This window comes from Manacus candei, unplaced genomic scaffold (assembly GCF_025592945.1).
Source record: "Manacus candei isolate 608988 ecotype Guabito, Panama unplaced genomic scaffold, ASM2559294v1 h1tg000150l, whole genome shotgun sequence".
In the NCBI taxonomy this organism is placed as follows: domain Eukaryota; kingdom Metazoa; phylum Chordata; class Aves; order Passeriformes; family Pipridae; genus Manacus; species Manacus candei.
The window spans coordinates 1,651,577-1,668,209 of record NW_026138198.1 but is presented as its reverse complement, the minus strand read 5'-3'; the positions used below and the strand labels follow the sequence as shown (position 1 = coordinate 1,668,209).

The 16,633-nt window shown below is 58.9% G+C and overlaps 1 protein-coding gene across 1 annotated transcript; it reads left to right on the top strand.

Annotated features, from left to right (window-relative positions):
- Positions 1-1,965: 1,965 nt before the first annotated feature.
- LOC127463125 (maestro heat-like repeat-containing protein family member 6) lies at positions 1,966-7,372 on the top strand. Its single transcript, XM_051772215.1, has 15 exons — positions 1,966-2,574; positions 2,816-2,880; positions 2,995-3,381; positions 3,565-3,713; positions 3,977-4,124; positions 4,336-4,523; positions 4,612-4,749; positions 4,925-5,039; positions 5,211-5,348; positions 5,603-5,782; positions 5,893-6,048; positions 6,206-6,307; positions 6,427-6,529; positions 6,729-6,785; positions 7,086-7,372. The coding sequence occupies exons 1-15, from the start codon at positions 2,448-2,450 to the stop codon at positions 7,241-7,243; spliced, it is 2,211 nt and encodes a 736-aa protein (XP_051628175.1). The 5' UTR covers positions 1,966-2,447; the 3' UTR covers positions 7,244-7,372.
- The last annotated feature ends 9,261 nt before the right edge of the window (positions 7,373-16,633 follow it).

Here is a 16,633-nt window from a genome sequence, read left to right as displayed (position 1 = left end):
AATCATAGAATCATGGAATGGTTGGGTTGGAAGGATCCTTTAAGTCCATCCAGTGCCACCCCCTGCCATGGGCAGGGACACCTTCCACTAGCCCAGGTTGCTCCAGCCTGGCCTTGGACACTTCCAGGGATTCTCTGGGCAACCTGATTCAGTGAATCTGGAAATATTCATGTGATCTTAATTATGATTATTCCACCTCTTCATTAGAGTTGGGATCTCACGTTCAGTTCCTCTCACAGCAGTGAATTTACAGACCAAAATGTATCTTGTCACCTCTTGGGTCATTATCTGATGGATCACCTCTAATTTCACTATGTAAAATCATTAAATCACAATTTTGGAAGCAGATTTCTAAATGTCATAACTCTCCTGAACATCCAACACCTTCCTCTGCCTTATTTTCAGTGCCCTAGTCAGGAATTTCCTGTTGGTCTTTATTTACTGATTTTATTACAGGGGAACAAAAGGCTGCTCAGAGCAGACAGATAATTCCTGTATTTCCATTTTTTTAAAAAAATTGGCCAGAAAAATAAATTTCAATGAGCTTTTTAAAAGCATTTTCAGTGCACTCACGAGGTAAGAAAGAGGCTCTGGCAGCTGTGAAATGACACAGAGACACGTTTCCTCTAAATATTTATACGAATGCAAGATAAACCATCATCTTTAACAAATATTTTGGGATGGTTTCCTATAAAATGGATGCTCCAGGAGGGATGGTTTAGCAAAAAAAAAAAAAAAAACAAAAAAAAAAAGGCATTTGAGATGGAACAGCTTGTGTAGTAAAATTCCTTCTGCAGCAGGGATGGAAAAAGCAATTGGAACCAGACAACTAGAAAATGAGAGTTGTGAGACAGTATCTGCAGGAAGAGCCTGTTTTAGGTTTGTTTTGAGTCTGGGACTTCCTAAAACATCTTGTTGCTGCCTTTTCTCTTCCTATTTTGAGGGATGACTTGTGGGGGGAATTCATTAAGGAAGAGATTGGACGTGGGATTTAACTTGGATCCAGCCTTGTCTGACACCCTTCTGGTTTTTTGACTAAACAATTCAATTTTGAGTTTAAATATGATTTAAAATGTGATGGATTTAGCTGATTTATTTTTTTTTACCAGTTTGGATTTCTACCAATGAATAACAGATTTAGAAATCAGAGCCTTGGAAAGCAATAATGGAAGTAGAGGAAAAGGCTTTTTTTCACAAAAAAAAAATGGATGTTGTGACTCTTCGAAGAGCCCGGGACAGCCCAAATCTCAGTTCCTGTAGGAACTGGACACCAGAGACTTGGCTCCATGGAAATTATGGGAATATAATGGTTGGTTTTAATTTGGAAAATCAGAGTTGTTGAGGTCATGGTGGTCTAACACATCTCTGCATTTCCTGGGCTGGCTGGTGTGGACATTCCTGGCCTTGCTCTGGCCAGCCAGAAATGGGGCTTCCTTGTAACTGAAACTGATATAATTTGAACCATTTACTGATGATTCTCTGAAAGAAATACCAGTTTTGAGGAACTGTTAGACACCAGCTCAGTGATTATGGGGTCAGAACCATCGTGTGTGGGGAGGGGGTGGAGGGGGAAAGGATGGGCGAACCTCATGGAGGTGGGGTGGGGTTGTGTCCCTCAGTGCAGCCCCAGGAGCCACCTGGGGAAGCCCTGGAGTGGCTGTCAGGGAAAACTGGAACAACACACAGCTCCTGGAACCCCTGACCCAGCAGGGACAGTGAGGACACTGCCCTATAACACCCACAGCTCCTGCAGCCCCACATCCAACTGCAGCTGCTTTTGGGAATGGATTCCTTCCAAGCTGGGTCAGGTTGGCCGGGCTGGGGGAGGCCCCAGGGCCCATGGCAGTGTGTCACAGGGCCCTTTGTGACACGGTGGCCGTCGCCCAGGGGATGGGCCGGTGTCCTTTGTGACCCGTGGGGATAAAGGTGTCGGCGGCAACGCGGCCACGCCACCGTGCTCGGAGCGGGCGACTGGGCAGGACGGGACAGAGCGGTGCTGTGAGGAGCCTCCTCGCAGCCAACTCCTTTCTCGTCGACCAGGAGCGTTTCTGAGAGTTCTTTTTTCATCAACTTCCCTCGAGGCCACAGCACAGGAGTTGGGGACCCGGAGCGTTTCTGAGGTGACCCCACTCCCTGTGGGAGTGGCCCTCGAGGCCAGGCCACGGGCCTTGGTGTCCCGGAGCTTTTCCGAGGAGTCACCAGTGGCTGTGGCAGTGGCCCTTGAGGCCATCTTGTGAGACTTTGCCACCAGGGGCTGTTTCAAGCCATCAGCAGCCCCTGTGGCAGTGGCCCTCGAGGCCATTTGTTGAGACTTTGCCACCAGGGGCTGTTCCAAGCCATCCCCAGTCCCTGTGGCAGGAGCCCCGCAGGCCATTTTGTCACACTTGGCCGCCAGGGGTTTTTCCCAGGTTTCTCCCCCGCAGGTGCCCTCCAGACCAGACTGTGCCATGGCGGGGGGATGCTTCGGCCTGTGCCGGCTGCTCCGGAGGAAGAGGAAGAACAGGAGAGGCCCTGGAGCTGGCCCAGCACAGGAAGCGGAGGAGGAGGTGCAGCACTTCCAGCCACTGCAGCAGGGTGAGTGCTGGAGCTGGGCCCCAGGGATGGTGGCTGCAGCCAGCTGGGCCCCTTGCCGTCCCCTCTGGACATGGCCAGGGAAAGGGAGGGGAAAAGGGGACCCAAGGCTGATCCCCCCGGCATCCGTGCTCCATCCCCTGGGCATCCCAGGGCTGGCCCTGCCTGTGGAGCACAGGGCTGGGCTGTGTTCTCTGGCCTCTCCCATGGCCCCTCAGCTCTGACTGCGCTCGCTCTTTGCCAGATCCAGGCCGGGACCGCCCAGAAGAGCAGGACCGCGCCCGTGGCCGCTTGCGCAGGGCAGTTCAGGTACCTGCAGCCATCCCCCCCTGGGCTGGGCCTGCTGTCCCTGCTCCGCCCGGCACCGCTGTCAGAGCACTCCATGCCACTTCCCTCTCTTCCCTGCCCTTTCTTCTCCTGCAGAGGTTGCTGAAATTCATGAGAGTTCGGCGCAGAACAGCCACGACCGCACCGCCCGAGCTCCCGGCACAGCCTGACACCAGCGCAGCCGAGCTCGAGGTGGAGCCGGATGTCAGCACTGCACCGAGGGACTGTGCAGCCAGTGGTGACATGGCACCAACTCATGTCACAGCCACCTCTGACACGGCACTGACAGATGGCACAGCCACTTTTGACACGGCACTGACCGACGCCGAGACAAGCTCTGACGCGGCACCAACGGATGTCGGGGCCAAGGCTGACGCCACAACTGAGAGCATCGCAGACACCGACTGCCTGCCCATGGACAGTGTCACTGATGCTCCCAGTCTGGACATTTGGGAGGAGAAAACTGTCTCCAATGTGAATGAAGTAAGCAGCCTGTGGCCAGGGCTCGAGCTCCCCAGGGGTCTTGCGGCCCCTCAAGCCGGCTCTGCTGGGCCCCCAGAGCCTTTGAGGCCAGCACAGTGTGGTGGGAAGGGAAGCCCTTCCTGCGGCAAGCTGGGCAAACTGCTGGCTCTGGCAGCTCTCCAAGTGTCTCCCACTCCCCTCCAGGTGCCAGCCATTGTCAGATCCATCCACCAGTGGCTCACGTGCCGGGTGTCTCCAGAGGTCAGGCTGCCCATTGCCATCCGCAGGCTGGCCCACGCACACCCTGGGCACGTGGTGATGACTCTCCTGCACTGTGCCCCAGCGTGTGACAGGTACAGGGCCCAGCTGCTTTGCTGCCTCAGGGCTCACCAGCCTTTACAACCCAGCACCCCATCCAGCCTGTCCCTCCTGCTCTGACAGACAGGTGGACAATTTCAGCACCCTCTGGCCCCTCCACTTCCCAGCCCTGGCATGTCAGTCCCTGATCCTGCTGCCATGTGCCCTCCCTGCCCCTCAAGGCACCGTGGCTCTGTCACCTGGGCCCCCACAGCTCCCAAGGCCCAGACTCCCCTGACCCAGAGCTCTGGCTCCACAGAGCTGCTGCAATCCTGTGGAGGACCATCGCCTCCTCGGCCACCACAGCGCACGAGGTGCTGCCAACGCTGCTCGGGGTGATGGAGGACTGGCCACTGCACAGTGTGTGCACCTCCAACGGGGACCACGTGGACGTCTTTGCTCTGGCTGTGAGTTTCTAGAAGTGGCCTTTGCTCCTCCCCACGTCGCCTCTCCAGCGACTCTCCATCCTCCCCCACCCTTGCATCTCCCTCAGGCCTTGGGCTGCAAATGGGGCTGAGGGGCAGGTCCAGGGGCAGCAGGCCGGCTGCTCCCCCTGGCTCTCCCTGGCCTCTCCCTCCCTCTGGGCACTGAGGGTGTCTCCGCATGGCTTTCTTGCAGGCAACCCTGGCCCTGTGGCTGATGGTCCAGGAGCTCCAGTGCCAAGATGCACTGTTTGTTTATGCCCCTCGTCTCCTCCTGGCTCTGCTCTGCCAAGTTTCTATGAGCACTGAGCAGATGCCACAGGAGGTCAGCACCTTCTGGAGGGGATGCCAGGAGCTACACGGCCTTCCCACCCACCCCAACAGGTGCTCCATGCCCGTCCCCTCTCCCTGCTGTGCCCTCGGGGTTGGGGCCAGGGCTCCCAGCCTGACATGGCCTTTGCTCTGCACACAGCTTTGTGGTGCAGACCATCCGGGCCCTGCTCTGCCGGCTGCAGTGGGACCAGGAGCTGGTGTCAGTGGAGCGCAAGCGTGGCTGGGACGCGCTCCTCTCTGCTGACACCCACCACTACGCGGTGGGGCTGCTGGCCAGGTGAGACAGCCTTGTCCCCGCTGCCCCCGGCACCTCTGCCCTGGGCACAGGGCAGCCCACACAGCCCCCGTGGGCGTGGGACAGAGGGCCTTGGCACCAAGGGATGGCCCAGCCAGTGCTGGCAGAGCTTTGCCCACCTGACTCAGGGCTGAGGGTTCCCTTTTTGCCCTGACAGGGAGATGCGCCACGTGTTGGTCCCCTCCTATGGCCCGCTGGCAAGGCACCTGCTGGGGCTGCTCAGCACGGAGGGGCCCCGCTGGGAGCTGCCTGCCCTGGCCTTCCTTGTGGAGGTGAGCCCGATGGCCAGCGCTGCCTGGCCCCGTTGCCTCCCCCTCTCTGCCCTCTCACAGCCGCAGCTGCCCGGGACGGTGCCTGCGCCCTGTGCTGCTGCCTGGGCCCAGCCCTGGCCGGCTCCGCGCTCCTGCCGCCCGCCCACCCCGGCACTGCTCTCTGCCTTCCAGGTCCTCAACTATTTGGACGTGAGCGCAGGTGATGACAGTGTCCTGCAGATCCTGGCAAGGCACCTGCAGAGCCAGTGCCCAGAGAGGCGGCGCCTGGCTCTGCGAGGGCTCCTGGTGCTGAGCGGGGATCCCTCCATGGTGAGAAGGGGGCAGGGGATGAAGCCACACGGGCAGCCTGGGGCTGGGGAGGGCAGTGGCTTGGCCTTGGCTGGGCTTGGGGAGCTGTGGCAGCTGCTGCCAGCTCTCCTGCCTCCCTCTCCAGCTGCACAGGCCCCGTGGGACAGGCCTTCAACCTCTGGGCCCCGGGGCAGCAGCGTGGGTTTGCACTGCCAGAGTGGGGTTGGTGGGGCAGCTGTTCAGGGCTTCCCAGCACAGCCTTGTGTTCCCCCCAGGCCAAAGACATCTGCAGCCTGTCTGAGCCCCTCCTGGAGCTGCTGCGGGATGGAGATGGAGAGCTGGTCAGGATGACCCTCTCCGTGTTCCGGAATGTGCTCCAGGATGAGGAAGACAGGAAGGGACTCAGCTCCACTGCCCCGAGGCTGACTGAGGCGCTCCGGCCAGTCTTTGACAACGTAAGGCTCTGTGCCCCCAGCCAGAGGCACTGGGTGCTGCCAGGAAACTTGTGGAGTTTCAGGGCCTGGACCAGGCAGTGCTGAGGTCTTTGTGTGTTCTTTGGCCCCAGGACAACAGCCACGTGCAGCTGCTGTCCATTCGCCTCTTCCGAGAGGTGATGGAGGTGCTGGCGGAAGAGGGAACAGAGCCCTGGGAGATGCAGGTGCGCCAGAGCCTGGTCCCACTGTTCTTCCGCTGGCACGACGAGAACCAGCGCGTGGCAGAGGTGAGCACTGCTGGGCTCTGGTGTCCCCGGGGCAGGGGCTGGGCTGCCTCCTGCCCTGGGGCCTCAGGGGCTCAGGCCTCCTGCTGCCCTTGGAGCAGGGACACAGGGGCTGTGCCCTGGGCTGCGCTGCCATGTCCTGCTCTCTGCTGCTCTGCAGGCCGCTCGGGAAGCGCTGCTCTGGGCTGCAAGCTTCCTCCACAGGAAGGACCTGGAGCAGCTGCTGGAGACAGAGCAGCCCTTCAGGTTCTGTGATTGCCTGGTAAGGATGAGTGCAAAGGCCCAGCCCCAGGCTGGAGAAGCCCCCAGTGCCCAGTGTGCCGGGTTGGCCCTGTGCCCCTGCCCACTGCTGCAACCACAGACACCCTCTGCTCTCTGCAGATGGAAAAGGACAGGAGCCGAAGGGGCGAGCACCTGCAGCAGGCCCTGCCCTACCTGCAGAGCCCACAGGAGCCCCTGCGAGAGGCGGCCGTCAGGTTCATGGGTGAGCCCCAAGGCCGCGGTCCCTCCCCGCCCCGCTGCAGCTCGGCCCCAGCCCCGGCTGCTGCAGCGGCAGCAGGATGGGCCCAGGGATGTGCTGGGGAGCCCCGAGTGCCCTGGCGGCTGCTGCCGCCCTCTGCCAGCCCAGCCCCGGGGCCTCCCCATGCGGAGCCCCTGGGCCCTGACAGCCTCTGTGTTCCCAGGGGTCGCCGGCTGGCACATGAGGGAGTGGCAGCAAGACCTGTGGCCCATCCTCAAGGGTGAGTGAGGGCAGAGGGGCCTCCCTGAGGGCTGCCAGGGACCAGCACAGGCCCTGGGCAGGGAGCTGCAATCCCTGCCCTGCCTGCACAGGGCTCTGCTCCCTGCACACCGTGGCCAGAGCACACACACATGGCAGGGGCAGGGTGCCCATTGGTGCCCAGCACCTTCCCGCTCATCCCCTTGGCCCCTGCTCCCTCCTGGCTGTGCCAAGAGCTGCCTGGCATGGCCCTGGCAGGAGGGGCTCCTGGGGTCCCTGCACAGCCACGCTCTGACCCCAGCTCCCTTCCTCTCTCTTCCAGGCCTTACAGCCATGAGTGATGACGACTGCCCCTCTGTCTCCAACATCAGAACTACACTCGTGGACGCTTACAGCCGTGCCATGAGACGACCAATGTCCCTGCAACAGCCCCACCACAGCCCAGGGACCACTTCTCGGCACGGCTGCACCACCAGCTGATGCTGGGCCCAACTGAGCCAGCCCGCAAGGCCAGGCAGCTCCTGGCCTCTGCAGCCCCAGGGACGGCTCCCTCCTTCCATTCCCTTCTCCTGACCCCACTTCATCCCTCTCCTTGCCCTCACAATAATAAACATTTGTTTTCTCCCCCTTATCTGCATCTTGGTGCAACTGAAAGGGCACAAACCCTCAGCCCTGCAGCTCACGGGCCCGCTCCTGCCTCTCTTTTGACCCCTGCACTGTGGGCAAACACCCTGGGACACGGGCACTTCAGGTTGCAAAGGGGCCTGTCCTGAAGGGCCACTTGCACAGCTTTGTGCACTGGAAGATCTTGCTGATCTACAGTGCTGGGTGTGCTGGGCTTCCCCAAAAAAGCTGCAGACTTGGCTCATCCCTGGGGAGGCAAGGGGCTTGCTTCCCAAGGAAAGTGCTTCCCAAAGAAGCACTGTCTCCATTGGCAGTGGGTGGGATTTCTTGGACCCAACAGAGACTTTCAGGGCCTCCTAGAGGGTCTGCCAAAGGCTTACAAGTCCTGCGGCCTCCTTGTCTTTTTTAAGAGCTTTGTCCCGAAGACAGGCTCTGACTTTGTCCCATCATTCCACATCACAAACAGTGTATGGATTTATGTTAGGACAATTGTCACAAGCCCATGCTAACAGCCACTTTAAGTCTATATCTGATAGCTCTCGCTGTTGCTTCCACAAATTATGTTAAATACTTGGATTACATTCTTATGCTCTCTGGGTAGAGAGTTCCCCATCACGTCCTCGGCTGCTTCCCTGCTGTCCAGCAGGAAGGTAACTGCAGTGCACCTGGGCTTCCTTTCAGCCCATCGTCCAGCCCAGCTACGCCGCGGGTAAGACGTCCTCCCTCTGGGGTTTTATTAAGGTCCCTGTTCGAGCGCCATTTGTGGCGTGTTAAATCATGGACTCAGCTCTTTGGGGATACTGAGACCTTTCTTTGTTACAGTTGCTACCTTTTATACCATGTTAATGTTACTATTTCTATCATGCTTCTGCCCCCTAGTTCCCTGAGGCAGCTTTCCACAGTCTCTGCTACTTCCCACAACCAGTCAAGGCCAAAACACTCCTGGTTGATCCTAATTCACTGAATGCAGCTGGTGCTGGCTTAACTTGTTCCCACAGAAGCCCAAGTGGCAGGGGAACAGAGAGGCAGCAGCTCCCTCAGCAGTGCTCCAACAGCCCCCCACAGTCCCTGGGCACGGCCCGAAATCCCCTCGTCGTGGTACCCCCAGATGCTCCATGGCCAGGTCACCAGGATCCCAGCCGAGGTCTCCTGGCACCAAGATGGGCCCTGAGTGTCCCCGGGCTGCTTCCCCAGTCTCCAAGCAAGATCTGCCTGGCACCCCTGATTTGGGAGAGCAAGTCCTTGCTGTGCTTTTGGGTTGGAAGAACTGTTTCTCTTCTTTGCTGCTCTGCCTGCCTCTGCTGGCTTGCTGGGTGCCTCCTGCAGCTTTGGCAAGGAGCTCAGCTCCGGCAGCAGCCCAGCTGTGCCATCCAGGCTTTTGAACTCCACGCTGGAGACAATGGCAAACAGACTCCACCTGGCAATCAGACTCCACCTTCTAATCAGTCCACTCCATGGGTGGGGAGGGGAAGGGATGGGTGGAACCTCCCGGGGGGGGGCTGGCCTCGTGTCCCTCAGGGCAGCCCTGGGAGCTCACCTGGGCAAGCCCCGCAGTAGCTGTCAGTCCAAACCAGCCCGGGAAAACTGGAACAGCCACAGCTCCTGCAGCCCCACACCCAGCTCCCACTGGCAGGGACAGGGAGAACCCGACCCCTCAGCCCGGCCTGGAAGCCCCAGAGTGGCTGCTGGGTCACAGACCCCACCTGGGGGGTTGGCCAGAGGGACCGGAGCAAAGAAAACCAGGGGCACGTGTTGGCCTGGTGTGCTGGCCCTGCCACGGGACTGGGGAGAGCTGATCCTCTCCAGGGCTGCGGTGGTAGCTCCAGCATCTGTCTCTCCCTCTTTCTCCTCCTCTCTTCTTGCTGCCTCTGCTTCTCTTTCTCTGCTCCTTTCCTGATGCTTGGGGTGGTTTGGAGCTGGAGGGATCAGATCTTGATTGAAGTGTGGGGAGATTGGTTGGATGTTGCCTTAAGTGTTGTTGGTTTAGTGGATCTTGATTCAGTGTTGTTGGTTTACTGGACTCTGACTGAAGTGTTGTGAGTTCCTAGGATCTGCTGAGTGAGGATTGTGGTGGAACATCTTTGTCCCACTTTGTGGTGTCCTTTTGAACTTTGGCCAAGTGCCCTTATTTGCTCCCCTAAAGTAAAAAAGAAATTCCTCAGGAACAAGCCCATGGCTTATTCTCTTGGCACTATCTCGAGGTGTTAAAAACCCTGCATCAATATATGAAAGTAAAATTCCCAGCCACTCCCATGAGCTGGCAGCTCCAAGGGCTTGGAGTCTTACAGGACTCCACTACTGCCCTGCCCAGCCTGTGCCAGGGCTGGACAACCCTTTCCGTGAACAATTCTCCCAAATAGCCAACCTGAACCTCCCCTGGTGTAACTTGAGGCTGTTTCCTCTCCTTCTGCCCCTTGATCCCTGTGAGCAGAGCCCAACCCCGCTCCGGCTCCCCCCTCCTGTCAGGGGGTTGCAGAGCCAGAAGGTCCCCCCTGAGCCTCCTTTTCTCCAGGCTGAGCCCCCACAGCTCCCTCACAAAAGCCACTCCTCAGAAAAGCTCCCTGAAAACAACTCTCTTCCAGCCTTCTGCTCTGCAGATCCATGGGGATCCCTCCAGCCACACCTCACCATCCACCCAGCCTTTCCCAAGTGCATCCAGCTTGCTCCCAGCCAGCTGGTCGGGAGAAGGAAGCTGTCCCAACACCTCTACTGCCCACAAACCTCTTTTCTCCTCAAGAAATGAGAAATGGGCTCTCTGGGGACAAAGCCAGCATCCTTGGCATCCCACTGAAGCACACCTGGAGGGCACCGACCCTGCGGTGACAACCCCCTGGTGACACTGTCCCCCTGCAGCCACTTGGCTGCCTGGGAGGGACAGGTTTGTCCGGAAAGTTCTCAACTCATTGCAAGCCCAAGCAGCCCCAAGTGCCTCCCTGACAATTCCTCCCGGGTACTGCTGACAGCTGCTGCAATATTGCTCCTGTCAAGCAGCATTTAAGTCCCCTTTTCTCCCCAGCTCAGGTTCTCTGTTAGTTCTGGGCAATCCTGTCACTGCCAAGCAAAGCCCTCCCTTCCTCTACTCCCAGAGATTGGATGAAATTCCTGACTGGGAAGGTGCTGAGGGGGGTGTGTGGGGTGTGGGTGTTAATGTTCCTTCTGAAATGCATTTTAGCTTCAGCCGTGATCATTGTGGGTAGTTTTATTTTTCCCTGCTTTTAAGAGTCATGTTATTATCCCCTCCTAGAAAAGCATTTGCAAACCAATCAGTACCCAGAGTTTTTCTCTCTGTTCGTGTTTGGAAGTTGACTCTCAGTGGACCACATGAAGGCAAGCGAGCTGCAGGTTTGAGATGGGAAGCAAACTTCCAAATAGTTTTTGGGTCCTCCCAATTCAGTGACATTGGGAAATTTGCGACTCCTTTCAGCTCCTTGTGTTGAGGAATGGGAAGTCAGGCTTTCCTGAATGTAGCATTACTCAATGCCAGATTGTTCTGGGCCTTGCCAGCCCAGGTGTTTTTGTGCTGCAGGTCATGACTTCCATGAAGAAATTGAGCCAGGAAGGAGCCACAGCTTCTACCTTGGCACAGATGCCAAGCCTTGCCCCCAACGGCTGCAACTGCTTTTGGGAATGGATTCCTTCTGAGCTGGGGCAGGTTGGCCGGGCTGGGGGAGGCCCCAGGGCCCATGGCAGTGTGTCACAGGGCCCTTTGTGACACGGTGGCCGTCGCCCAGGGGATGGGCCGGTGTCCTTCGTGACCCGTGGGGATAAAGGTGTCGGCGGCAACGCGGCCACGCCACCGTGCTCGGAGCGGGCGACTGGGCAGGACGGGACAGAGCGGTGCTGTGAGGAGCCTCCTCGCAGCCAACTCCTTTCTCGTCGACCAGGAGCGTTTCTGAGAGTTCTTTTTCGAACAACTTCCCTCGAGGCCACAGCACAGGAGTTGGGGACCCGGAGCGTTTCTGAGGTGACCCCACTCCCTGTGGGAGTGGCCCTCGAGGCCAGGCCACGGGCCTTGGTGTCCCGGAGCTTTTCCGAGGAGTCACCAGTGGCTGTGGCAGCGGCCCTTGAGGCCATTTTGTGAGACTTTGCCACCAGGGGCTGTTCCAAGCCATCAGCAGCCCCTGTGGCTGTGGCCCTTGAGGCCATTTTTTGAGACTTTGCCACCAGGGGCTGTTCCAAGCCATCCCCAGTCCCTGTGGCAGGAGCCCCGCAGGCCATTGTGTCACACTTGGCCGCCAGGGGTTTTTCCCAGGTTTCTCCCCCGCAGGTGCCCTCCAGACCAGACTGTGCCATGGCGGGGGGATGCTTCGGCCTGTGCCGGCTGCTCCGGAGGAAGAGGAAGAACAGGAGAGGCCCTGGAGCTGGCCCAGTACAGGAAGAGGAGGAGGAGGTGCAGCACTTCCAGCCACTGCAGCAGGGTGAGTGCTGGAGCTGGGCCCCAGGGATGGTGGCTGCAGCCAGCTGGGCCCCTTGCCGTCCCCTCTGGACATGGCCAGGGAAAGGGAGGGGAAAAGGGGACCCAAGGCTGATCCCCCCGGAATCCGTGCTCCATCCCCTGGGCATCCCAGGGCTGGCCCTGCCTGTGGAGCACAGGGCTGGGCTGTGTTCTCTGGCCTCTCCCACGGCCCCTCAGCTCTGACTGCGCTCGCTCTTTGCCAGATCCAGGCCGGGACCGCCCAGAAGAGCAGGACCGCGCCCGTGGCTGCTTGCGCACGGCAGTTCAGGTACCTGCAGCCATCCCGCCCTGGGCTGGGCCTGCTGTCCCTGCTCCGCCTGGCACCGCTGTCAGAGCACTCCATGCCACTTCCCTCTCCTCCCTGCCCTTTCTTCTCCTGCAGAGGTTGCTGAAATTCGTGGGAGTTCAGCGCAGAACAGCCACGACCGCACCGCCCGAGCTCCCGGCACAGCCTGACACCAGCGCAGCCGAGCTCGAGGCGGAGCCAGATGTCAGCACTGCACCGAGGGACTGTGCAGCCAGCGGTGACATGGCACCAACTCATGTCACAGCAACCTTGGACACGGCAGCGATTGATGGCACAGAAACCACCGACATGGCAGCCATTGATTGCGCAGCCACCGGTGACACGGCACCGGTTATTGGCACAGACAGCGCTGAGATGGCACAGCTCGAGGGCACAGCAACCACTGACACGGCAGCGCAGCCCGCGGTGGAGCCTGATGGCAGCACTGCACCCAGTGACTGTGCAGCCAGCGGTGACGTGGCACCTCTGGATTGTGCTGCCAGCGGTGACATGGCTCTGACTGATGGCACAGCAACCTCGGACATGGCAGCCAGTGATTGCACAGCCACCTGTGTCATGGCACCTACTGATGGCACAGACACCGCTGAGATGGCACAGCTCAAGGGCACAGCAACCAGTGACACGGCACCGGTTAATGACATGGACATCTCTGACATGGCACCGATGGATGGCACAGTCACCTGTGACACCGAGCTGGCTGACACCGACACAAGCTCTGACACAGCACCAGCTGATGTCGGGGCCAAAGCTGAGGACACGACTGAGGGCATTGCAAGCACTGACTGCACATCCACGCCGGCACTGCTCTCTGCCTTCCAGGTCCTCGACTGTCTGGACGTGAACACCTCTCCCGACAGTGTCCTGCAGATCCTGGCAAGGCACCTGCAGAGCCAGTGCCCAGAGAGGCGGCGCCTGGCTCTGCGAGGGCTCCTGGTGCTCAGCGTGGATCCCTCCATGGTGAGAAGGGGGAAGGGGCTGAAGCCACACGGGCAGCCTGGGGCTGGGGAGGGCAGTGGCTTGGCCTTGGCTGGACTTAGGGAGCTGTGGCAGCTGCTGCCAGCTCTCCTGCCTCCCTCTCCAGCTGCCCAGGCCCTGTGGGACAGGCCTTTGGCCTCTGGGCCCCGGGACAGCAGTGTGGGCTTGCAGTGGCAGAGTGGGGTTGGTGGGGCAGCTCTTCAGGGCTTCCCAGCACAGCCTTGTGTTCCACCCAGGCCAAAGACATCTGCAGCCTGTCTGAGCCCCTCCTGGAGCTGCTGCGGGATGGAGATGGAGAGCTGGTGGCCATGACCCTCTCCGTGTTCCGGAATGTGCTCCGGGATGGAGACAACAGTGATGAGTTCAGCTCCACTGCCCCGAGGCTGACTGAGGCGCTGCGGCCAGTCTTTGACCACGTAAGGCTCTGTGCCCCCAGCCACAGGCACTGGGTGCTGCCAGGAAACTTGTGGAGTTTCAGGGCCTGGAGCAGGCAGTGCTGAGGTCTTTGTGTGTTCTTTGGCCCCAGGACAACAGCCACGTGCAGCTGCTGTCCATTCGCCTCTTCCGAGAGGTGATGGAGGTGCTGGCGGAAGAGGGAACAGAGCCCTGGGAGATGCAGGTGCGCCAGAGCCTGGTCCCACTGCTCTTCCGCTGGCACGACGAGAACCAGCGCGTGGCAGAGGTGAGCACTGCTGGGCTCTGGTGTCCCCGGGGCAGGGGCTGGGCTGCCTCCTGCCCTGGGGCCTCAAGGGCTCCAGCCTCCTGCTGCCCTTGGAGCAGGGACACAGGGGCTGTGCCCTGGGCTGCGCTGCCATGTCCCGCTCTCTGCTGCTCTGCAGGCCGCTCGGGAAGCGCTGCTCTGGGCTGCAAGCTTCCTCCACAGGAAGGACCTGGAGCAGCTGCTGGAGACAGAGCAGCCCTTCAGGTTCTGTGATTGCCTGGTAAGGATGAGTGCAAAGGCCCAGCCCCAGGCTGGAGAAGCCCCCAGTGCCCAGTGTGCAGGGTTGGCCCTGTGTCCCTGCCCACTGCTGCAACCACAGACACCCCCTGCTCTCTGCAGATGGAAAAGGACATCAGCCACAGGGGCGAGCACCTGCAGCAGGCCCTGCCCTACCTGCAGAGCCCACAGGAGCCCCTGCGAGAGGCGGCCGTCAGGTTCATGGGTGAGCCCCAAGGCCGCGGTCCCTCCCCGCCCCGCTGCAGCTCGGCCCCAGCCCCGGCTGCTGCAGCAGCAGCAGGATGGGCCCAGGGATGTGCTGGGGAGCCCCGAGTGCCCTGGCGGCTGCTGCCGCCCTCTGCCAGCCCAGCCCCGGGGCCTCCCCATGCGGAGCCCCTGGGCCCTGACAGCCTCTGTGTTCCCAGGGGTCGCCGGCTGGCACATGAGGGAGTGGCAGCAAGACCTGTGGCCCATCCTCAAGGGTGAGTGAGGGCAGAGGGGCCTCCCTGGGGGCTGCCGGGGACCAGCACAGACCCTGGGCAGGGAGCTGCAATCCCTGCCCTGCCTGCACAGGGCTCTGCTCCCTGCACACCGTGGCCAGAGCACACACACATGGCAGGGGCAGGGTGCCCATTGGTGCCCAGCACCTTCCCGCTCATCCCCTTGGCCCCTGCTCCCTCCTGGCCGTGCCAAGAGCTGCCTGGCATGGCCCTGGCAGGAGGGGCTCCTGGGGTCCCTGCACAGCCACGCTCTGACCCCAGCTCCCTTCCTCTCTCTTCCAGGCCTTACAGCCATGAGCGAGGACGACTGCCCCTCCGTCTCCAACATGAGAGCTGCACTCGTGGCCACTTACAGCCGTGCCATGAGAACTCCACCTGCTCCGCTGAGACGACCAATGTCCCTGCAACAGCCCCCCACCACAGCCCAGGGACCACTTCTCAGCGCGGCTGCAGCTCCAGCTGATGCTGGGCCCAACTGAGCCAGCCCGCAAGGCCAGGCAGCTCCTGGCCTCTGCAGCCCCAGGGACGGCTCCCTCCTTCCATTCCCTTCTCCTGACCCCACTTCATCCCTCCCCTACCCCTGATGTTAATAAACCCTGGCTTTCTCCCCTTATCTGTGTCTTGGTCCATCTGAAAGGGCACAAACCCTCAGCCCTGCAGCTCACGGGCCCGCTCCTGCCTCTCTTTTGCCCCCTGCACCGTGGGCACACACCCAGAGGAACATGGGAGCTCATTATTCTGAACCCCTGGATCATTTAAATACATAGCATGACATTTGCTGATAGAATAATAAGAAATCAATTAAAATGAAATTAAAATTAAAATTAAAAATAATTATAAAAATAGCACAGAGCGACTTGTTATCCTGAATCTCTGGATCTGACCCCGTTTTTATCTTTCCATGAAATCCATCCCAGTGACTGGGAAAGGGGCAGCACCAGCAATCCCAGATTCCCAGTGTTCACCTCCTGGAACATCCCCAGCCCCAGCTGCCTTTAAAGCACAAATCCCACCAAGTTGTCTTGAAGTTTGGAGTTGTTATTTCTCAGGAATTTGCTGCCCAACCTCCGGAGAGGAGATTATTCCATGAATAATCTTGGATTATTCCCTCCTCAGAGGGAGCAGGGAGCACTCGGAAGTTTATTGAGAGAATAATTTGTTCTTTAACGTCAAAAACTGAGAAAGTGCAGAGGCAACAAGAAGGGAATGAAAATAACCAACACCCTTTCAGACACTAAAAAAAAAATCCCTTAAAAATGAAATTCCTGAAAGGAGGGACCAACAGAGCTGTTGGATTGACAGGGAATCATTCCCAGCCCCTAATCCAGCATCTGTTATCTCCAAAAACAGGCTGCAACGAAATCCCTGTGCTCTGGAGGAAAGTGTGCTGTGAAAAACAACCACTATTAATTGATTCCACCAATTAACTGCTAATCCAGGAGCCCTGATTATGATTAGTCTCCCAATCAATTCGTTTGATAGAAAGCTCTTTAAATTTGCCAAATTGCGGCTCAGCTCTTCCCTCTCCTGCTTTTTTTTCCACTCCTTTCATCTAATTAACTGCTTTTTCCAGCAGTGAAAAGTGAGATTTTTTTCTTAATTGCCTCTTGACCCTTCCCCACTCTCCCATGTTCTTGTCTTCAGAGGTTCTTCATCAGGAGAAAATGAAAACGCTCTCCAGGAATTAAAAATGTCGTTGGGCCCAGAGGAAACTTCCCGGCACAGGCTGTGAATCCTTTGGAATGATATTTGCACAGCTTTTTTCCAGGGAAAAAGTCTGGCTCCTCTGGATCCTGGATGGGCCTTCAGGCAATACAGGGAGATGAACCTCCGTGGAACTTCCATGAAAATTGTTGGGAGCAACATCAAAACTGAGGAATGTGAGGTCCAGGAGGGGGCTGTGCTGCCACTGGAGCAGCCCAGGTGTCCCTAAATAGCCATGGAATCGTTGGGAAGAGTCTCAGTGCTGCCTCCAGCTCTGGGGGCCGATATCAGAGGGATGTGGAGCTGCTGGAGAGAGTCCAGAGGAGGCCCCGGAGATGCTCCAAGGGCTGGGATGCCATTCCTGGCT

Coding starts and splice junctions, on each gene's coding strand:
- LOC127463125 (XM_051772215.1), top strand. CDS start 2,448: ATGGCGGGGGGATGCTTCGGCCTGTGCCGGCTGCTCCGGAGGAAGAGG. Junction 2,575..2,815: donor CTTCCAGCCACTGCAGCAGG/GTGAGTGCTGGA, acceptor GCTCTTTGCCAG/ATCCAGGCCGGGACCGCCCA. Junction 6,308..6,426: donor TCAGGTTCTGTGATTGCCTG/GTAAGGATGAGT, acceptor TGCTCTCTGCAG/ATGGAAAAGGACAGGAGCCG.